Source organism: Triturus cristatus, chromosome 7 (assembly GCF_964204655.1).
Source record: "Triturus cristatus chromosome 7, aTriCri1.1, whole genome shotgun sequence".
Classification (NCBI taxonomy): Eukaryota; Metazoa; Chordata; class Amphibia; order Caudata; family Salamandridae; genus Triturus; species Triturus cristatus.
In genome coordinates, this window is record NC_140590.1 from 1,140,716,215 (window position 1) to 1,140,740,321 (window position 24,107).

General features: G+C 41.7%; 1 protein-coding gene across 2 annotated transcripts in view; it reads left to right on the top strand.

The window, feature by feature from the left end:
• The window catches only part of NSD1 (nuclear receptor binding SET domain protein 1), a 1,235,760-nt gene that overhangs the window by 296,204 nt on the left and 915,449 nt on the right, over positions 1–24,107 (top strand). For both annotated transcript variants that reach the window (XM_085618316.1, XM_085618317.1), the window contains exon 3: positions 6,158–6,293. In XM_085618316.1, the coding sequence (XP_085474442.1) occupies positions 6,158–6,293 (136 nt within the window). The remainder of the gene's footprint in view (positions 1–6,157; positions 6,294–24,107) is intronic.

Sequence of the window (24,107 nt, forward strand, 5' to 3'; positions counted from 1 at the left end):
CCTGTACACTATTATAAACTTCAAAGATATTTTCAGCAAAGCGCCTGACCCCAGTGTCTGACAAATTTATTTAACTTCTTTCTTCTTTTGTTAGGGTGTATGCACACAGCTAGTGAAGGATCAACATTTATGTTATCAGAAAGTAATTGGCCTCTTAATGCATGATATATTTTATTTGATTCTTTAATAAAGGGAAGTATTTGGAACCTTGTCACACCAATGCAAAGCGTGCCAAGAATGAGTCCATTTTGTGTTCACTTTGTCATTGCAAATGAAAAATTCCCTAGCTAACGTAACGGAAAGTTTCAATTTTTTTAAAGACTCGGAGGCGAGGATTATGCCTTCTATTCTTTACTTTATTACTCAGCAGCCATTATTTAAACAGACTACATTTCCCATCAAACCCTGGCGAAACTGTTGTCAAACAAAATTAACCAATGAGCACTCTCCATAGTCCACCAATAGGGGTCCTCCAGCATCCAGATTGTCTGCCCTCACTGGTCCTTCCTTCTCTTTCTGAGTGCGAAGTCAGCTGGCCAAACTCCTCAGACGTCCTGTTTGTTGAAGTCAGACCCTATGGAGGTAAAAACAGGAGCATCAATTCACGTAGAGAAACGGATGTCGACAGAATACAAGCGTGACATGGCAGACAACCAAATAGAACTTAAGAAATTCAAGGAACAGGCAATGGACTGCATTACAAACATACAGGTGGAGAAGTCATCTCCAACAGTATAAGAACGTGAAGCCCATCTGACACAGAATCCCCAAGTGGGTTACTTACTGAAATACGAGTCCTTAATAGAATTGAAACTATCCGTTACGTTAGCTAGGACATTTTTCATTCTAGGTCAGGACTGGAGGCGAGGATTATGCTAGTTCAAAGCTTGCTCACCACAAGTTGAGCCAGTCTAGCACAGGCTTGAAGTAAAACCTCTTGAAGGTTGAGTCAGAAGACCAATCCGCCGCGTTGAGTGTCCTCCAAATGGGCGCCCAAGCCAAAGGCCTTGGAAGCCATAGCCCCTCTAACTGAGTGGGCACCAAACTCCCTAAGGTTGATTCCTGCTTCCTACATAACCCACCTAACCCATCTAGCGATGGTGGGGGAAGAAACTGCCTTAAAAGGTCTGCGGAGAGAAATGAGGAGTCGACGCTCCCCCAGAGGACGAAACTCCTCCGTCATCTCCTTGTAAACTTTTAAGCAACAAACTACGCACAACTTGGGGCAATCCAGGAATTCTGGGTATGAAATCACTCTTGTGTGACATTTTGTCCTTCTAGAAAGAGTGAAGGTCACCCCAGAAGGTGTGAACATCCTGAAGGAGATATCCAATACATCTGAGACCAGTCTGCAAGAGACCAGACAAAGCAGCATAGCCAACTTGGCTGACAGCTCCTTCCTGGAACGAAACCTATTGGGCTGCCAGGATAGGAACAAATTCAGGACCTGGTTGACGTCCCATAAGGCTGAGTAACGGGGCTCAGGAGGCAAAGATAGCCGAACGCCCCTGAGCAGTCTGCAGACCAGAGGATGCTCGCCAACCGCAGAATTGCCCACAGGTACATGACCCGCCGAAATAGTAGAACAAAAGGTGTTAATAGACCGGTAAGCGAGACCCTCAGAAGCCAAGTGGGCTAAAAAATTCAGGATGTGAACTACATCAGTGTCAACGGGATTGCAACCCCTTCGCAGACACCAACAGGACCATCTGCCTCAAGCGGAACTATAGCGCTTGACAGTACTGTCCGCCCATGCTTTAGCCATGAGGTTCCCAGCTGTTGCCGAAAGGCCCATGACTTCCCATCGTCTCCGGTAATCCTCCACGCGACAAGTTGTAATGAGTTCTGTAGAACTAGAGGATGAGGGACCCCGTCGGGACTGATAAGAAGATGAAGGAACGGGGGAGTAGGATTGGAGAATCCCAGGAAAGTTCCAGAAGAACTGGAAACCAAACCTGAGATCTCCACAAGGTTGTTCAATTGGCGAAACCCCCCTGTGTCTAGCTTCCAAAGGCTGGAATCCTTGAAATTCCGGGACTGAAAGTCCGCCACAAAAATCTTCCGATCTGGAGGATACTCCGCTGTCACAGAGACGTGGTTCCTGGCAATACTGCCAAAAACTGGCGGCCAAATCGGAAAGGGCTTTGGATCTGGTGCCTTCCAGATGATTGATATAGCAGACCGCCGAGACATTGTCCATTTTGAGGAGGACGGAAGACTGAATTCGGTCCCTGGTCCAACAACGAACCGCGAAGGAGCACGCAAGGAGTTCCAAGCAGGTTATGTGTAAACTGCGTTCTTCTGGAGACCACAACCTCCTTTAGAAAATTCGCTGCACCTGGTACCCCAGGCCTGATTGCTGGCGTCTGATTCGATAACTAAATCTGGAGCGGACCCGAAAATGGCGCGTCCGTTCCAAGCCTCCATGTGTTGTAACCACCAATGTATTTCGCCTCTGGCTTCCACTGACAGGGCTACTTTGTGGGAGTAAGGGAGCTCTCTGCGGAGGTAAGACGTCTTGAGGCGTTGCAGCACGTGGTAATGCAAGGGGCCCTGGAAGATCACCTGTATAGAGGCTGAGAGCAAGCCCACCACTCGGTCCTGGAGGGACACCTGAGCTCTGGCTAGGGTACGTCTCTGCTCGTGACGGATCTTCGCAATTTTTTGAGTGGGGAGGCTGAGAGAAGAGGACCTTGAGTCGATCATGAAACCCAGAAATGTCAGATTCTGTGAAGGGGAAAGCATTGACTTTGCTTTGTTGATGACAAACCCCAGTCCCTGAAGGAGGTTTACCGCCATCTGAAGATGATGAAGAAGGCGACGCGGGCAGGCGTCCATGATCAGGATGTCGTCGAGGTAGACTATCATCCAAATACCCCCGAGCTCTTAACCATTTCACCACTGGGTGGAGGACCTTGGTAGAGCACCAAGGGGCCGACGAGAGGCCGAACAGGAGGGAGGCGAACTTGAAAATCTGATCGCGCCTAAGGAACTGCAGGAAACGGCAGTGGGGAGGGAAGATTGAGATCACCAAACCGAGACGGGCCATTCAATCGTTTAAGCGCAGCATATCCCGAAGGAGATGGATTCCCTCCATCTTGAAGTGGCGGTAAACCAGCCACTCGTTGAAGCTGCTCAGATTGTTTACCGGGCGCTTGCCTCCATCCGTTTTTTTCTACAAGAAAAATATTGCTTAAGAAACACCGAGGGTGAAGGACTGCGGGGACTATCGCTCCTTTGGACAGGAGAGAGGTAACCTCCTCGTCTACTAGAGAGGAGTTGTGGCAGGAGAAATGCAGGGGGCGCGGCTTTGTGAGTTGGGAAGGGGTCCCCTGGTACTCTATATGAACACCCTGAATGGTTTAGAGAATGGTTTGGGTCCCCCGTGACAGAAGTCCAGGCCTGGAAAAAATTCCCCAGCTGCCCCCCTATTTTCAGATGGGAAGAAGGGAGTAGACTCTCCGTTGGAAGAGGAAGCAGCTCCTCGGAAGTCTCGTCCCTTGCCTCTCGTTGGGTAGAAGTTGCCAAAACGGCTTTGGTCTTGATATTGCCCTTTAGCAGAGCCTTGCCCACGTGACTGGCTGTTGGAACCTCAGCCGGTCGAGCGGCCCCTGCCTCGACCGGCCCCCTGGAAAACCAAAGGGAAGACTTTCCTGATAGTCGACTGAGCCTTATCCAGGACGGAGAAGGTGTTTACAAACTTTCCCAGTTCTCTCACGAGGGTCCCCGGGCCACCGCTCCAGCTTCCATATCCGCGAGGTCTCCAAGCTTGGTGTCCACTTTAATCAAAAGAGCGCGCCGGCGTTCTGTGGAGATTGCGCAGTTTGCGTTGCCCAGGAACACAATGGCTCTCTGGGCCCAGCCTGACAAGGACTCAGGGGAGATGAGGAAACCTGATGTTTTCGCCTCCTCCGCCATGTCGAGAATCTTTGTTAAAGGGCCAAGGATGTCTAGGAGTTTGTCCTGGCAGGACCGCCAGGACCTATCAATACCCTTCCTGGGGTCGCGCATAAATTTTTGCAAGAAAGTCGCCATGCGGGTGTCTATTTCAGGGGTTAAGGTGACTTTGCTGTCCAGGGCGAGGACATTCCGCCCGCGAACAACTACGGGCATCTTTTTCTAGGACCTTCTGAATGCGCATTGTCACTTATTCTGCTACCTTGTCTGCAGGGGCCCAGTCGGATGAGTGAGGGTGCACAATTTCATCCGAATCGAACATATCCGAAGTGGCAAGAAGAGAAGATGGGTTGGGTGGGTTGCAAGGACCCGGTTCGGGATCGTTAGTGCCCAAGTGTTGGAGGACAGGAGGGGGATGCCCCTGGGGGACACTTGGTTGAGTGGCAAGGAAAGCTTGCTTATGCCTATCGAAGGCGGAAGTGTCCATCTCTGCTTCGCGTGGACGTTTGGCCGGTGGGGGGGGGAGGATGGAGTTGCAGGAGGTGGGGGAACCACCGGGAGATTTGCAAAGCGCGCTAACGCCTAATCAGTGTGCTGGGTAAGGTGGTCCTCCAAGGGGGCCATGGCTTCCCACGCAGCGTGGTATATTGAGGTGTTCACTGCCTCATAGAAGTCCTCATACCACTGGAGGTCGGTCATGGCATTATCCCCTCCATGGGAATAATCATCATCATCATCATCATCCTCATCCTCATCGTATTCGTATTCCATGATGATGGCTAGGCTACACACAGCCGAGGAGGTAAACATTCACTGGGTCTGGGTCTCAGACACTGCTGGAAACTCTCCAAAATATACAAGGGTGGATGCCAGCCAATAGATGGGCGAGAAGACTCGCAATTATAATTGAAAACTGGGTTCGGAGGCCCCTGGCACCCAAGTCTGGTGATAGTAAGAAATAAATACAGTAATTCCTGTGGACAAAGCTGGCCTGGGCAGGTGCCTTAAAGCGTGTTTCACACACAGCAATACAGACGCAATAGGGTGTGGAAGGGTAAATACAGACTCCACACAATGTGCCGAGTGGTGCGTGAACGCAATATGAGTGGCTGCCTTTGAAATGAAGATGGAGGCCGCGCGCTCGCTTCATGCCTCAGGCCAGGACAAACCCGCTACGGACGTCGCACAGACCCTTGGGTTTAAAATGCGCGCGCCGTAGGAAACACCAACTGCGCCCCCTGACGGGCGGAGGAGCAAGGGTCACCAAACAGGCCGCGTAGGAGACAAGCTCCCACGGCTCCAACAACGGGGCGGACACACGCCCGGAAAAACAAGTCTTACTGGAACTGAGGGCGGGCGCGGGCTCGAGCCCCGCTCTGCCTGATAGTACGGGCAGCAGGCAAAGGAACAAAATGTTAGAAAACGCTTCAGGCAGCTGAATAACTAGCGGCATAACCAGCAAATATTAAGTAAGCCGTGGCAGCAAATATTAAGTAAGCCGTGGCACAGCATGCAATTATAATATCGCTACCTAACGGCATGACAGAACAATCGTTATCAATGAGGAAACCACTTAGCTCGGCTGCTGAGCAGCGAAGAAAGAGGAGGAAGGACCAGTGAGGGCAGACTATCTGGATGCTGGAGGACCCCTATTGGTGGACTATGGACAGTGCTCATTGGTTAATTTTGTTTGACTACAATTTCCCCAGGGTTTGATGGGAAATGTAGTCTGTTTAAATAACGACTGCTGAGCAATAAAGTGAAGAATATATGGCATAATTCTCGCCTCCAGTCCTGACATAGAATCACTTATGTTTTAAAGTACATGCATTTGTAAGTCACTTTCAGAAAAAAAGATTTTGCGTGTTGATAGTTTAGTATGTTGGAAGTGATGACCACATTTTGTGCCAAAAAATCTTATCTTTAAACTAATTAGTTTATTTACTAAAAGGAAAATACATATTTATGATAGCTAAATTGTGTTTTGTTGAGTGTTTTACATTTGAATAGTCCATTGATAGTTTGTAAAGGTGTATGAAAACATTACAATAAATTTAGCCAGCAGACCTATGTAACATTTAAGAAAACTGACATGTTATTAAATCATATTCTGACATTGTTGTAGAGCTAAGATTAATCCATTATGCAAAACATAACCCCCATACACCTGATCTGGTTATTTTTCATTATTTTAGAATGAAAGGATAAATGTGCAATGTGGATGGCTGCTTCTAATCACATTTGTTTTGTGTTTCTCAAGCATGAAGCTAAAAAGAAGCTTATCCCTGTCAAGCATCAAGTTGGTGACGTTGTTTGGGCAAAGGTCTTGCGGCGTCCCTGGTGGGGCTGCAGAGTGTGTTTCAATCCACAGATGAACAGTCACTCAACAATGAAAGGTATGTTGATATTAAATGATATGGCTGTTTTACTTTTTTTTTGTGAAAAAACTTTATTGGATTTTTACGTTATCATATATGGTGTACAACAATCAGGTACAATTTGTAGTGTATTACATTAGGTATCAACATTTCAACAGGTAATAGCTGCGTGTCCATTATGGCGGTTTTACTTTTTAATGCTGGAGCCTCTTGTTGTTTGCATACCTCTTGAACCCTTGCCATGTTACTCTAGATTCAATTGCAGCAGGCATGGGTTTATATAGCTTGCAAAACCTCATTGTTTTATCAATTATTTTTGTATTTTTGCTTAATACAACAGGGCTTTCCAATTGTATTATGTAAAGTTTTTAAAGGTTCAGTAGTATACGGTGATATACACACACACTAAATTACGTCACTGGTGCATCACTATAGGGTGTTTTATGTTGTTTTGGTGTCAGGCTTTAAAATTCACTTTTGAACGTTTGAGTGCATCCATCAGTCTGGTGCCTGTTAAGTAATGCTTACAATAAAATTCACGATGTTACTACTTTTGATCTTTAACAAATTCATATGTTATACATTGCAGAATTAAAGAGTTATTTAATTTGAGTGATGTACAGATTCTTTTACTAGTTACTGTTGCCTTTTTGATAGTGCTGCTAGCAAATGGTTGTTGGTAACTTTCAGAAATCAAAAAAACCATAATGAGGTTTGTGCTTTAGAAATGTATCGCAGTTATTAAACTTCCAGACATGGCTACAATTCTGAGTGTTGTTGAACGCAAATATGTGATGTTCCTAGCCTTCAACGTTTTCATTGATTATTTTTACTGGAGTTTATAGCATGCTGAGTAAACCAACAAGCGCTATGCTAATTCCCCTCTTCTCCTGAAGTAACGGCACACCATTTATGTGATGAGACGTTTGGGCTATAACCACTTGTATATAATAACTTGTACTTGGAAGCTTTAATTCTGTTATACACTTCTCAGATTTTCAAGAAAGTGTTGCTTTTTAAAGTTATTACGGGCATTTTGCTCATTGTTCCATCTTGTGCAGCCGAATAACAACAATTCAGTCATTTTTAGATTTTCTACTTAATGATGATCGATTAAATGTAAAGTTCTAAGTTCACAACCTGCTTTGAACACGTGTCAGCAAACATAATGCATCCTATTTTGTAAATTGCTGCAACATCTAAACAGAACCGAATGATTTTCTTGCTAACGTGATTGCATGGTGGATAATGTTTTTTCATTTTTTGCAGAATGTTTGTACTAATTGTTCATTCCCATGAATGACACTGGAAAATATTGTATAATAAGCATACGTGAAAGCGAATAATATCTAAAAGTATTTATTATTTGATTTTGTTATCTTAATTATGAGAGCCTCCTGTTTTTAAAGTATGCAGAGTCAAAAATATTTAATACAATAAAGAAGTGGGTTGAAAGGAAAAGTGTCATATGACAACCCTTAATGCGGAAAACAATGCTAATACAGAACTGGTTTCTAAAATGAAACTTGTCCACTCTCTTTTCTTTGGCATGCATATTTGGACAGAATTGCCTAGAAATTGAATGACTAGGTTTATAAATTACGTATCCTTTTCCTTGATACTTACTCCTTCTGTCAGTTACTTTTTATAGATGTTGGATTAGGAAATCGTGTACTGACTTTTGTTTGTAATGGTGTGTATCCCGCAGCTCCGTCAGGAGGCATTTGTAATATAGTTTCCATTGTTTAACTTTTGTTTGACTTTTAGTTTGTGTCTGGTTAACAGTGAGTGTTGAGAACTTTAATCAGATTCACATACCACCATTACTAAAATCTCCTAACTCAGTGTGGCAAAACTAGCAACTGATTTTTAGGTCTCGCCTAGAGGATAGCGCGCAGTGCTGCTCTAGTAGTGACCGTTAGGATTCGGTCAGCTCTTTTCAATTACTCGTACTTGAGCCAGCATCCACCTTGCCAGAGCGAGCAGCGGCTAGCGCTAATAGAAAACAGATGGCCCCTGCGCTGCTGCTCGCTCCCGCAAGGTGGATGCCAGCACAAGCATGAGTGCTTGTTTTTCTTACCACTGCTTGTCTTGGGGCCACTTCCAGCGCACAATCAGTCTTCCAGTGTCACCGGCAGGGCCAGGCCGGGCACACTTGTGCTTACACAGCCTCGGCCTGCTGATATCCGAACACCTCAGTAATGAGCGCATGCAAGCACGTCTCATTTCCACACGCTCTGACACGGCTCTCTTCCTACAGTCTCCATCACGTGTAACTCCACTCCTTCCTCTCTCCCTCTTCCGCGCCCATACACCAGTCTCTCTAGGTCCCCTCTTCATCTCTCTCTCTCCTCCCCTCGCCCACCTTACTTTCTCTACTGCCCTTTCTACCTCAATCTCCCTCACACACTCTGCACATTTCCCCAGTGTCAGCGGCTATATAAGCATCCGCAATGTCTGCGGGCTCCTCTGATCTTTCACAAGCGTGCTCGCTTTGAAATAATTGTACCCTGCTCTTGCACCCTGCTCCCACGGGGACTAAACACTGACCGTATCCAGGGGATACGTGTGTTTTCAGCTTCCTCTCTGACTCCTTAGCACTGCTGAGCATGCATACCATCGGTAACTGGAGGGATGACAGTGCACTCTTCTGGCCATATTTCGAACTTGCTGCCCAGCACATTTTGCTGATGTTCTTCTAAGGCTTTCTAAAAAAAAACATGGATTGGCAAAGACAATTGTCTCTCCTTTTGTTGGTCAATGTAGACCTATTGTCTTTGCCAATACTTTTTGCATATGTAGTGAAGCATTGGAAACAAAAGCTAAAAGCGTATTTTACCCTCGCAGCTATAATGACACACGTACATGCGCGCATCACAACTCATGCGCATACATACAAAATGAGAGAGCCTCCATTTTTTTTTTTTTTTATATCTACCAATCCATTATGGTAGGCACCGATCTTGGAACGATGAATAAAAATAAAACCAGCCTTTCCAAAAATGCATGGTGTAAAAGGAGCAACCCGGCAGCAAACTGCAGTTGGCAGGCCCTCTAAAAAATAACAATTAAAACATGAATTGGCATAGCCAATAGGTCTCGCTTTTAGGACCATATAAGTATTTAGTTATGCAGCACAATATTCTTGGTGCAACAACATCAACCGTTGCATGGCTAGACACTTATAAGGTCCCAAAGGTGAGACGTATTGGCTATGCCAATGCTTGTTGAAGAGGTCAATAACTGCCACAGCATATTGCAAATACCATACACGTATCTCGTACAACATGACCTATCTGGGCTGTTGGTGTATTTTGTTTTTGCAGACTGTACTGAATCTGTATCAAGATCTTTCATCCTACCAACCTTTGCAACCTTCCTGTGTTAGCGCTTACTTTGTTTTTTGCCTTGCTAAGCGGTCAGCTCTCCTGGCGTAAGAATACTTCATGGTCTTAACTGCTCCGTTTTTCTCCTGTTCCTGCATGTAGCATGCTACTGTATAACCGTTATAAACTTCTCTGAGCCTACCTGCAGAAAGTCTGATTAAAGCATTCATTTAGCTTCTGGTTATTTTGTGCTAAAATTACAATGCAGTCCCTTTGGAGTAGCCATCAGTGACTGTGTCTTTGACCACTGTAAAGCTGACATAGGGAATAAGGATCAAAAGCAGTGGGCTTTAGTATTATTAAATAAATTACAAAAAACTGTGTCTGTGATCTTTAGCTCATTTTGAGCAGTGTCTTATAGCAGTGTTTTATAGATTTTCAAACCCCTGTTCTCCTACTTCTGTAGAGGGGAACATGCATCTTAAGTGTGGCCACAGGTGCTCTGGTGTGATAAGATTTCAGTCACTTCTCTTCTGCTTAATCGCTAAAGGGTGTGTCAGTGCTTGTCTGTGAAAGCCCATGATTGGGACAGTGGTCTTTTCCTGCTTTTTCCAGTTACGAAGAATCAGGAAGATTAGTAGATGTTTTACTATAGAGGCCCTGACCCAGGTTGTCTTGGCCTTAGTCATTTCTGGCATTGACTACGCCAACTTGATTTACGTGGGCGTCCCGGCATATCAACTAAGACGTCTGCAACTAGTGCAAAATCAGGCTGCCAGACTGATTTACCACCAGCCCAAATGGCACCATGTTATGCCATTAATGGTCAGACTTCACTGGCTTCCAGTAGCCAAACGTTGCACATTCGAGCTAGCGTGCATCACCTTTCAAGGCTCTAAATGGCAGCAGTCCAGCATTTATATCCTCCCGGATTCAGCGCGGTGTTCCTCTCCGGGACCCTAGGTCTTCCCATCTGAATCTGTTGGTCATCCCGTCGTCAAAACAGAAGAAACCTGGGGGACTAAGGTTTGCAGTCCTGGCTCCTCAGTTCTGGAATTCTCTCTCTCTGGATATTAGATCTCTGACCTCTTATGCTCTGTTTAGGAAACAGTTAAAGACCTGGCTGTTCCGACAAGCATATGGTTAAAATCTCCTTTGCAGCAGTTTCTCCTGGACTTCAGCACCATGAAACCTTTTGGTGTACGTGTGCTTTACAAGAACTTCTAACATAACATAACAGCCCTTTAAATGTAAGTCTTATTGGCACAGAAAGCGCCAAAGTGTCAAGTGCTGAGTGCATACACAAATCATGCCAAACAGAAAACTCTGCTTTCTCTTGTATGAAATAGAGGCAACTTTGCTAGTGACAATTTAAATAACATCTGTCCAGCTAGCCATGCAATAAAGCATGTATCTTGCAAATTTAACTGATGATTGGGATAACTCTTTGCTAACTAAATGGGTTGACATATATTATAATGGTCACATTTCTCACATGGCAGAATATCCCTTTCTTATTGAGATGTTAATGATGGTCTTACATCCTGATAATTTCTGCCCATGTATAGGGTTCCGAAGCACTTTCACCAAGAGTCATTTTCTGTATAAAATATGCTGTTCTTTTGGCAATGTTAATTTCCTTCCAAAATTAAAATTGGGAGCTAAATTAGCCTTAGAAACAGAGCTAATTAAGTCATTCTGAAAACGAGAGGGAATAAATGCAATGGGAATGATCCTTGTAGACCTTGGTTGAAAGAGGTGCCCAAAAATGCCCAGCTGTGGCAGGTGAATTTGAGTTCTCTTGTATTGGGTCTTTCATAGATTCACATGCTTGATTCATTCCCCTTTGTCCAAGTGGGAGTCCCACAGTACCAAAATAAAGCAGTATGTATCACTATCATAGGCTAGAATGGCAATTAAAAAGTCAGTTTAATAGCCTATCTGTCCTTTTTGTTTCAACGACCAAACTTGAACTGTAACCAACAGCTCCCTCTAGAACACTCCCAACAGAGGCTAAGTCCCTCATATTTTCTACAGCACGTCATGTGACCGTATTCTCCCTGACCTCTGCTCAGTTTCTTAAGCTATTACTTCTTTTTGGATCATCTAAGATTATATTTCATGTTTAATTTCTCTGACTCTGGCACAGGAAACCAGGTAAAGGACTACAAAATATGTCTAACCTTTTCCCCGAAAACACTCCAGTTTAGAGAGAGGAGTCTAATATTGGGACTACAGAAACTTAAATTTGTCACTTCTGATGAGGACAGTGAGGATGCCTTCACCTCACAAGAGGTCAAATGGAAAGTGGTCCTGCCAATGGTCTCTAGAAGGCGTGCAAAAAAACCATAAAAAAAGACTTACCATGATTCTTCATAAAGCAATTTTCACAGAGAGAAAATTGGAAAAAAACTACCTCTGAGGCAAACCTAGAGCTCCCTCGTCAGCCCTGATACTACATCAGGGAGATCCTCCTAACTTGACAATGAGCCATCTATGGCAAAACCGCCGTCAGAATCGGCGTTAAAAATTATGATAGCGTCAATGACCACAACCATGTACTATTACTGCCTCACCTATGATGGCCTCTTTCAGGGGCGGCCTCCTCTATGAATGGCATCTACAATGGCCTCAACTAACTAGTCCACTCTGGTCATCTGTGACTGCCTGATCTATTGTAGCTGTCTACTATGGTCGCCTTCAGTCATCTAGGATAGCCTCATCGACGACAGTCTCATCCATGATGGTCGTCTAAGACTGCCTCATTATGATGGTCATCTACGATGATGGTCTATGACGACAGCCTTGTCTACCATAACCTAGTCTATGATAGCTTAGTCTAAGAGATAACCACGTCTATGGCGGCCTTGTCTATGATGGCCTTGTCTACAACACCCTTGTCTACGATTCCTACATCTACGATAACCACGTCTACAATGGCCTCGTTTACGACTGCCTCGTCTATAACTAAGCCATTGCCGACGACAAACATTGTCGACGTCATCCTAGTCCTCTACATCTGCCTTGTCTACGATGATCTTGATGACAATGCAAACGACGACGAGAGCACTGTTGTTGTCAACAAGAACCAAAGACTCATAATCCAGAATAACTCCATGTCAAGAAATAATAATGAGTATGTCTACAACAGTCAGTAATATATGGGGAGGCAATGTGTGTATCCCATTTACCACTACGCTCCACCTCAAACTTCAGAGCATGGGTCACAACCATGTAGCTCTAGTACTAGCTCTACATGGAATGTCCCACTATTACTACAAGCACTTTCCCAATCCTGCAAGGTCACATTGTGTCCAATATGTCAGCATCCTCTGACGCTCCTGCCACTCCAAAAATTATCCCAGTGTCAAACATTGATATACTTCCTGAAAATTACCTGTTCACATCTTGTGATGATGGAGAGAAGGCCCACAACCGGTTGATTCCCCACCAGATGGTTTTTGGTGGTTTCCGCACCGTTGGGAAACGAGCGGCCAAACGCTTCCAATAGCAAACAAGCAATCCGTTTGTTTTCTTTATGATTTTGAATGGAAAAGCTGCGATACTTATTATAGTTGTTGATATATCCGGGAGGAATTGGAATCATTAAAAACCCTCTAACTCATAACCCTGCCTGACTAGCAAGGAGACATTCTCAACTATGTCTGGTGCTACAGTACGTGCTGCCAAATCACTGGCAATGCGGGCCGGTATAACCACCAGATGTGGGTAGACATTGCCACATGCATCAAATTTCTGCCAGAAGACAGAACTGGCAGAAACGTGGAAAAAACTGCAGAGAGGCGAAACATCCTCATCAATAAACATAGATTGCGCTATAGACATAGCTTCATTAGGATTCCAACATCTGGCATGGTCAGTGATCCTTAAATGCCAAGGTTGGTTCAAGGTCACAACATGTAGGACCTGAGGTGCAAATGAATCTAATATTTTTACCTTACCATGGTGATGCTCTGTTTGGTAAGCATGTCGACGACGCCTTGCAAGCAGTCTAGGCTGACTGACACCACCAGATCTTTTGGGTCATTACAGTTTTGAAAGAAACACCCTTTACAGGGACCCGCAAAAGAGACACTTATCCGTATCAAGGAGGATAACAGAGGTATCAGACTTGTAAACCCTCTCAGTAGCCCTTAGGCTAGCTTACCTACAGTGACAACGTTCTGGTGCTGCTTGCGCCATCCTGTCGTAGAAACAATTAAAAAATGTTGGCATCTATGGCGCAGAACAGATTCTGACCAATAAGTCCTGGATCTCATCACATATGGTCAGACGTTGGAGTTCACCCAGATTCCGCCACCACTCCACCAAAACGAGGGCATCCACCTCCTCTCCATCTGCTTCAGAAGAGAGTGGTAGCTATGCTAACCAAAGGTCTCATAGAGAATGGCCCACATTCTCAGCAAGGAACGGGCTTCTGTTCTCGGTTTTTCCTCATAGACCTGAAAACAGAGGAGTGGTGATCCATCATAGACCTCTGTAAATTGAACAAGTATTTCTGGAAACAATCCTTTTACGTGGTCCCCCTTCTCTGTCACCACATGACCGCTCTGAATTCATAGGATTCAAACTTCCGCATTCAGAGTTCTCGCATTTGGCTTCAAATTAGCTTCCTGCATTTTTGCCTACTGCCTAGCCCCTGTGGCAGCTTTTTTCAGGAAGGACGGTCATCAAGTATTCCCCTACCTCGACAACTGTTTGAAAAAAGCACCAACGGTATTTCAAGCGTCCAAGGCTTGCCTAAAGTTGTTGCACAAACTTTATATGGATAAAATTACATGAAAGGCTAAAATTAGATGGTGTGACCATCGAAACCAATAGAATAAATCCCCTCTCAAAAAACTTAAAATCCACTTGATCGACTTAATTTAAGCCAGAATTTGAATTTATTTTGGAAGTGATCCATCAATCACCAGAAGGAGAGTCCATGAATAGCATACTTTCATAATGAGAATCAAGATGGATAGATAACATTGACACCTCGCAAATATGGTGTTTAGAATATGTTGCATGAGAAGTAGTTTTTTTTTTTTGGGGGGGGGGGGGACAAAAAACCCCATGAAGGTGGCAACACCATATGCCTGTAAATTAATTGGGCGCACAATACTAATAAGTAAACTGAACTATTGTAGTATTAGACAAAAGACTGGGGACTGGAAATACTGAACTAACGTAAGTGACACCAATATTTTTAATTGAGTAATGCTTGGAATGCTAAAATGCTTCTGTACAAGAAATCTGCGTCCTATTCATATAGGAGAACTCCTGGAATCTGTAAGTGGAAAGTAAAAGGTTGCAGAGGAAAGCAGTACACTTATGAGATACGAGAGGTTTATTATTTTTACCTTCTACCCTTCAGAATTTCATGTCACGGCTGTATTTACTACTGAACAAACAGTTCCCAATATTTACATACTTGTTGTTGGACTAACCGTCTAACAAAAATAACAAATGATCTATAATCAATGTGGTATTAAAATCACGTGAAGTATTATGTATAAGAGAGCCGCACCACATTGGACAATAGTATCAGACTAATGTCTTTGTACAGGCTATAGCACATATAGCAGTGGTGGTAGTAGATATTTTTAAATTTTTTATAAAAGATCAGAAGGGTGACCAGGCACTTTTACCTGGGTTAATTAGTGCGAGGCATGCTGGCCCACTTGGGGAAAGTTCCATTATTATTTTTAATCTTGCTCTCATAGCTTCCACCATTAATAATTTGTATTACTATTAAAATATAACATTGTAATTTGACTCAAAAGCTCCCTATAGCCACTAGTACACAAGCCTGTTCATGAACTGCCCTTCCGGGCACCTCTGTCACCACTGCACCATCCACTGTCCTTTTAATATGGTCCGCATAGAATGCCCTTGTGCCACTCATCAAGACCCTTGTATGGGTCTTAGATTTAATGACACATTTTATTGACCATGCATGTATGAAGTATGCACGAGCTAAACCAAGGGGCTGGATTATATTTTAAATGCTGATTCCATAATGGCTCCTTATAGCCAATCCAAAACGGCCGACCTAGTAAATTATCCTGTTTCAGGGACTGCTTTTCCAGACACCTCTGGTTCCAGTTCACAGTGCACTATCCAGGCTAGCTTGAAATATGGGCAGCAGAGTATGTTCTCATGCAACCCGTATCCAGATCTCATTATGTATTATTGCCTGATGATTTCTTACTACACCCTTAACGAGGTAAGCCACTGTAGATAATTATAGCAGAGACTGGGATCGGCCTCAATCGCACTGGAAGTTTTAATTTAGGATCATCCCACAGTCTATTGTGGTATTAATCAGTTTGTGGTGTGTGTTTTCAGGTTGCATTTACTGAACAGGACTGCAAGGTATTTGTTATTACCAAACGTTATTAGTAAACACTTAAAATAATTGCTACTTTTTTTTTATCACTATTTTCCTCCCCAACAGACTTATTCCTTTGCAGATTACCTAGCCACTGTACACTAGTCCAATTGTTATCCCAAATAACCTATTTACAGTTGAATCTAATTGTTCAAATTATTTTTATATTGGTCAGCTTATGGTACCAGTCTATTTTCCTCTTACCTAGTCATGCCTGGCACTGAATTACTGTAAATAATTTACCTCCCGTTTGCTTTGGCACTTCAGTGGTCACAAACTAAGATGGCAATTTTATTTATTAAAACAATACTGTACATAATGTAGAGAACAATAAAAACCTCAAATTAAGTCTTGAAAAATCTCGAGTCCTGTGAGCTCACAAGGGGTGAAAATGTGTTGGCTGATCTTTTATCCGTGAACAACTACGAAGGGTTTCAATACGGAATACACAAGAGCCTTAATTCACAATTACTTGGATGAATCTTTTTCTCTTAATTACCTACGTGTGTTGCTGAACTTATGTACCAATTAATTTGAATTATACCAAAGCATATCTAGACCAATACCAAACTATTTGTACCAAAACCACAATCTGTTTTTTATTTAATTGGTTCACATTAATGATATTCTAAATGATGCACCAATAGCAAACATAACAAAAGTGAATTTTAAGTGTTGGCATCCCATGCCATTTTTTTCTGTTTATCCTCTGGATTAGACAGAATATCCATTAGGGGAGGAGGGGTGGGACCTTAAAGACACTACCAAATTAATTTCCATTACTTAGTTGGCCACTGCAGGTTCATCCGGGTGAGGTATATCCTCCAACCTATACATATGCATTCTTAGACCCTTGCACTCGTATCCTGTGTGTATATCAAGTGCATGCACCTGCTACATGTTTGGTTATGAACTGTGTGTATGTGTGTGTGAGCCAGAGTAATTGAGGTATTTTGGATCCATTTTGGGTGCCGCTGGCCTGACACAGTGCAAGAAGGCGGTGGCAAAACGGTGCTCCCAGACTGTGGCAGTATATTGCCTGCATTCCTGTACCTGGAAATAGTAGATCAAGTGCGGAGGCTGGAGACTGGGCTACTTATAGAAACTGCATGGAGCATTTTGTTTTCTCAAGAAGCAGCAGATTACGCTTCCAGAAGTCTTGCAGTCTGCTAGCGAACTTAACATTGGACGCCCTGAATTGTAGAAAAGTGGTCAAAGAGCCACACTAGTACAACCACCTAATATAAGAAAAAAAGACCCATGTTACTAAACTAACCTGCATGAACTTTTTAAAATGTTCGGATTACTGTTACAGTGGATAACACTATCTACAAACCATCTCAGATTTTTTCAAGAGACTATTGATAGCAAGGGTCGTGAATTTCAGTATTGAGTAGACGTGTCTACCTTCATAATACATTCCCTTATACATTTAATTCTCATGCATTTTCTGACTCATTTATAACTAGCATGTAAAAGAACTACAAAACCAACTTTTGCTGCAGTGAGGATAGGGAGTCCTATCTCTAGTTTCACTCCTCAACAGGTATATGTATTAACAATGGGAGGATTAAGAGCCTTTCCTTAATTTGCCAAAGTAGCGCAAAGTAGCACAAAAGACCACTGCGATTGTGCAATATGGCAAGCCAGTGGTTAACAGTTACATCAAAGCGTCTTTAAATTTACCCAGCATAGGGATTAGGCAAGTCCTCATTGGCCTGTTTTTGAGGGGATGTGTGACTGGTGGGAGTTCGACATTGGAGTAGAGGTGCAGAGCCAAAATGTTAATATGGTCTTTCACAAGGAACGTTTTTATCCGAGAAGGGAAATTATTCTCTTGAATGTATCACAGAGGATTTAGAAACTCATGAAATCATTGGGAACAGCAGAAGAAACCACCTTTGTGCTGGGGCATACCTTACACACACCCTTGATGTTAGGAATAGTTATGCCATCAACAGTCACAGCATACATGCGGCCAAGACCAAACAACTTGGAGGCGCGTCTCCAGGTATTTCTTGCAAAGGAGGAGACGATTTTACAGATTGCATGTTAGGCGAATGGAAATAAGACGAGTGTTAACTGTGAGACCACAATACTCGAGTAAAAGAAAGCTATAGGATATAGAGAGAAGTGAGACTAAGAGTATCTCTTATGTAAATGTCGGGAGACACGTGACATGTAATGTAAAAAGTTAAGAATGTTGTGCGTATCAGTAGTACTCTGGTCATAGATGGTCTTACTAGAGAACTGTTCATTGATGTATGTTGTAAGCGTATCACTTTAGTATGCTTATTGATAAAGTCTCTGAGAAATGTGAAAAAATGTATGTTGTTGCCCTGATGCAAGTGTGCTGAGCAACACCAGGATATTTGTGTTGCGTTTCAGTAAGGGTTTTGTGGTGTGTCTAGCTTTTCACAGTAGCATAATATATGGCCCTAAATTCCAATTAAGACCTGACCCGCCAGGGTGAAAAGGCTTAACATAAATGAAACTGAAGAAGGTGGTGGTGGCAAAGTCAAGCTGCCAGAAATTTCCTTGCATACAGCCTCTATGAATGGAGAGTGAAGGACAAACGTCACGCAGCATTGAGGAGATGCAGGGATGCATAGGTTTGCACCGGTGAATGTTCCCCGAAGATGATAGTAAACTCACAACAATTTGCTAGTGTTATTTATGTAATTTTCTTCAATGACCAGGGTTTTGACTAACGGTTCAATTAATTTATTGAAAACCAGAGGAACCAACCACCAGCGTACAGAGGATACATAGTGCTCCTCAAGATATAGTCAATTAAAATGTTAATGTTCCAAAAGAAATATCAAAGACTTGTGGCACAAAAATATTCCACTGAAAGACATTGCAGGTGGTGTGTTATGAGTGGTAAAAACAGTAGGATGAAAAAATGAAATACTACAGGTTTGTACTAAACTGACCATCCAGTGGTAATGGCCAATGACATCTTTGCTAATACGCCGTTTTGGTTTGTGATGTCAGTGAGTCATCTGCCAACACCTGCATAAAAGAGTTATCACCCAGTGATAATTATATTTGGCAGTGGTACAGTTAAATTGCAGAGTGTCCTTTCCACTGAACCCTTGTTACTTTTATGGGATTGTTAAAGCCAAAAAGGATTTTATCTGCCATTGAATTGAAATATTTACCAATGCAGCCTCACCAGGCTCTCACCAGTTTCTATAGAAGCTGAGGTGAGTCATGGAGCCATGTTCAAATAAGTCCGTGTAGTCCTTCTGATCGGTCTGAGGGCAACAGTGGTTTACTTCTTATTCCCTTACAGTGGGCTAAGGTGCAGATATAGCAGACATTCATGATTCCAAGCCTCCCTGCCGTTCAGTTATTCTGTTTTGTTGTACTTCGATATACAATGTCCTGAAGAAGCCTCTTTCAAAAATCTCTAGACTTGAATTGCCCCTGCCGCCACCTTGTTCAGTGTTTGGCTGGAGGCATGCAAGAGGAATTTGGTATCTACATGCTATATCCAGAGCACTACCAAAGATGAAACCTTTTAATTTAATTTCCCACTGCCATTACAACAATTCAAGTACTCGTGAGGGGCACTGCCACCCTGCAAAGACTCAAGTAGACCACCATGGTCTCCCAGAAAAATGATATAAACAAATTTGATTCCTTTCTCTATGCAGATTCTTGCCTGAATGTTGTTGGACCAGTTTTCATTGACATGCTATAAATTACCTGCATAATTTCGGTCTTTAGGAGGTATCTGGAACAATATAGGCTTGGTTGCTCGTCAGCAACCTTTCCCCTTGTGGCACCTTAATAGATCCATACCTTCATATCTTCCTCACTTCAAATTTGTATCACAACTTCATTGTTTTAACTGCTCCCCAGTAACCTTCCCTAGTAAATAAAAATAATGCTTCGGGACAAATAAAGTAACATATATTTTTGGTGAAAAAGAGAGATAAATTATCTCTTTCCCTGAGTTATATTCTTTCTCAAACAAACTTATTTTGATATATTTCGCATAAACGTCAATGGCAATTTCCAACAAGAAAAAAATCTTTATAAACTGTTGAGTTGTGTATGTGTGAGTATATTTATTTTATACTTAACATCTTCCACACAATTATGTAAAGATCATTCTTTTATATATATATATATATGCACAAACATTTACAATATTTACAATACTTCCATAAAAGACAAAACTAAACATATACATTTCAAAAATGCCCTATTTTTCAATTAGGATGCCTATGGAATTATTTTACGGAAGCATTCCTATGTATAGAAGATCACTCTTTAAGAGATACTTCGAGATCTTATAGTTACAACCTCCACCTTATTGAAGTACTCTTTACCCTTTACTACAACACCAAAACAAAATCACACTAATGTCTTCAAATTCGTTGTCGACGCGTTTCAGCCAAAATTACTCTTTAGGCCTCATTAGGACTAGGGCAGTAGAACGTATAAACTCATAAAGTTCAACCTAAAGGAACAAATTAAGTATTCCTTTTAATCAGTATATACAACAACACTTGTATTTATGTACACTATATACACAGGAACATATCGTACAGGAGTAGAATTCAATTATGTTACAAACTCTTAAGTGGCGGGCCACAAGAAATACTAATAAATAACACACACCCAACTGTGTAATTCCACCTTTTTTAACGTGTTCTACCTAACCAAGAAAGTGAGGTGTATCTAGAAAAGCCCTTAACCAATACCATTCTACCTCAATTATATTTCAGTTATATTCCTACACAAATCTCGTGTAGCCCTATACCAGAGGAAAGATAGATTACCTATTTACTGCAAAAAATGTTTCGAAATGGACGGATATAGTCCCTTTTAGTTTTTCTCTGTCTTAGAGCGCTGAAAACAAATGAGTATTATGTTAAAAGCGCAATTTTATGTATAAGTATAATGATCCAACCACCACTATTGGATATATTTACTTACTGCTGAATATCATTGTTATTCAACATTTTTTTATCCTGGAACCTTTTTATTTTATCTTCCGTAACGCTTCAAGCAGATCCTTTATATTAGTTTTCTAGTACGAAAACAAAACAAAACACAGATGTAATTTGCCTCAACGCTTGACCGCACTGTCTAAGCCACTCTAAAAATAATCCAAAGCACTTCCTACCTTTCAAATCTCTATTCCCCCGTAATATAGAGCCTCTTTGTATTTTTCATTTTTTCAAGGGAATATTCGGAACATCGTCTAGCTTCACCTGTGTTAGAAAAGGGGGGAGTATAGTAATTACTCTAAGTCCCTACCGTCTTTATTAATATCTATACCTCCAAATTTCTTTTAAACCCTGTTTACCTTAAGCAACTCCAACGGCCACGCTACTCACGATCCGTCTCTGTACCGTACTAACTGGTTTCACATTTTCTGTATACGTCAGAAATCACGTGATGCGGAAGTATGTATATATACTGCAGCGTAAGTCATTAAAACAATAGAGAGACTTAGTTTTTTTTTACGCATTTATCCAAACGTAAGTCATAGAAACAATAGAAGGACCTCGTTTTTGCCCTTTTAGCCAAACGCAAAAAGGGACTGATGGTTTTATTTAAAAAAAGGAAGAGGGGAACCCGTTTACCGACCAAGAAGGGATTTATGGGTTATTTCAGATTTTAGTCTGAAGGGTACTGCATAATCTAGTTATGCATGTACTTAATATGAACGAATATCCTCTTCTCGATTATGTTAAGAACTATTTAGTACCAAATGCTAAATAAAGAACAAAAATAAATCAATATAAATAAAGAAAATATAAACACACCTTATAACCCAATGTGGAACCGCCACTCCTTACAATCTTTGCATCAGCAATTGACTTTTTGCTTTATTGGATATCTCATTTATAGATATTACAATAAACGGAACATGCAAACAATCATATATATGTGTATTCAAGTGACTCACACCTATTCTAATGTTGGCTTAATTACTGCAATAGTGCCCACATTTCATCTTTATCATTAAGGCCCAATGTTGTTGTGTGATATTTTTCTATCAGCCTTGCTTCCAACCTGTTGAGTTTCATTTGAAGTTCTGCTCTTTCTAGATTTCCAACTAGACACAGTACTGACCATTTTAAATCATTTTCAGAATGATTTTGGTTCAGAAAGTGTTGTACCAAGGGAGCCCCTTGGACTTTGCATTTGATCCTAGATTTGTGCTGCAATATGCGTTGCTTTATAGGTTGTATCGTCTGTCCTATGTAATATTTATTACATGGGCATTTTACGCAATATATTGCATTTTTAGAATTACAATTGGAAAATATCTTTTGGTAGTGTATCTGGCCATTGATATCCAATTGTTTGGAGTCTTCCGTTAAATTACATGCCAAACAATTTTGGCATCGAAAATGGCCTACCACCGGTGGTAATTTAAGGAGGCTTCTCAAATCTTTTTTAGGCAATTCAGTCTGTCTTGCGGCTTTCACCAGTTGTTGCCGGATATTTTTACCTTTTTTAAAAGCAAAAAGGGGTTTCGGAATTCCTAAAAGTTCAATTAATTTCCAATTTTTTGGGATTATTTTCTTGACTTTATTTGCTTTAGGATCATAGGTCAGTTCACATGTCAGTGGAGTATTCTTATCTTTTATTTTCGGGACAAGTAGAGCTTCTCTTGGGGTGTACAATGCTCTTTTAAGTGCACCCTTCACTAATTGTTTTTGGGTACCCACGTGTTATAAGTTTGTTTTTGAGTATCTCAGCATTAGTGAAATAGTCTGTTTTGTTTGTACAGTTCCTCCTAACGTGAAGAAATTGCCCATATGGCAAATTTTCTTTTAAAGTACGCGGGTGGCTACTTGTAAAATGTAAAAGGGTGTTACGGTCTGTAGGCTTCGTATACAGACTAACCCCTAATATTCCACTCTCCTGTTGGATAAACACATCTAGAAAATGTATCCTCACGTGATCGACACTCTTTGTGAAATTAAATTCAGCAGTTCTTGAATTTAGCCAATTGTGGAAATCCGTTATTTGTGTGTCATCTCCATCCCAAATCATGAAGATATCATCTATATAGCGACACCAAAAACTAACATGTATTTTAAATAGATTGGTGTCGCTATATATCCATCTTTTTTCGAATTCTGACATAACCAGATTTGCTATTTCTGGCGAGAAACTACAACCCATTGCAACTCCTGAAACTTGGAGGTACAAATCTTCTTTAAAGTTGAAAAAATTGTTTTTTGAGCACAGAGTTGCTAAGGCTATTATAAACTCAGTGGGAACTTGGTGAGGGCGATCTCTTTCATCCAATTTGTATTTCATGACTGCCAATGCCTCATCCTGAGGGATATTGGTATACAAGGATTCGATATCGAAGGATACCAAAAGTTGTTTCTGTGTATTATAAGGTAACCCTTCAACCTTCGATATCAAATCCATTGTATCTCTCACATAAGATGGAGTCTCTTTTACCAAAGGAATCAAAAAGGTATCGATGTACTTTGCAAGTGGTTTTAAGATAGATCCACAAGCAGACACTATAGGTCTGCCTGGTGGATCTATCAACGTTTTATGTACCTTTGGCAAAACATATATATTAGGTACTTTCGTTTTTTCACTATTCAGGAAATCAAATTCATTTTTACAAAGCCAACCACCTTCTAAACCTTCCTTGGTGATCTTTAAGATCTCAGATCTTAATTCGGGTGTAGGATTGATTTCAAGTAATCTATAGTGTAAGGGATTCGACAGTTGACGTATAACTTCTTGATCATATTTATCCGTGTCCCGGAGGACGATCCCACCCCCTTTGTCAGCCGGCTTGATTATTATAGCCGGATTGTTGGATAAATCTTTTAGGGCTTGTATTTCTTGTTTATTGCATTTAGCATTCTAAAAGATTTTCTTTTTTTGTAATGCATCTAACTCATGTAAGATTTGTTTTTCAAATATCAGGATTTCTGTTGGTAAAAGTATACTTTCTGGGATAAACTTTGATTTATTTCTTAAACCACTTATATTGATTTGTTCACTTTTTTCTCTTTCTAAGAAAAAGGCTTTCAATCTAACTTTTCTCAGAAAGTGTAAAATTTCGGTTTTCGTGTCTACAGGATTTTGTAGGGCCGTAGGAAC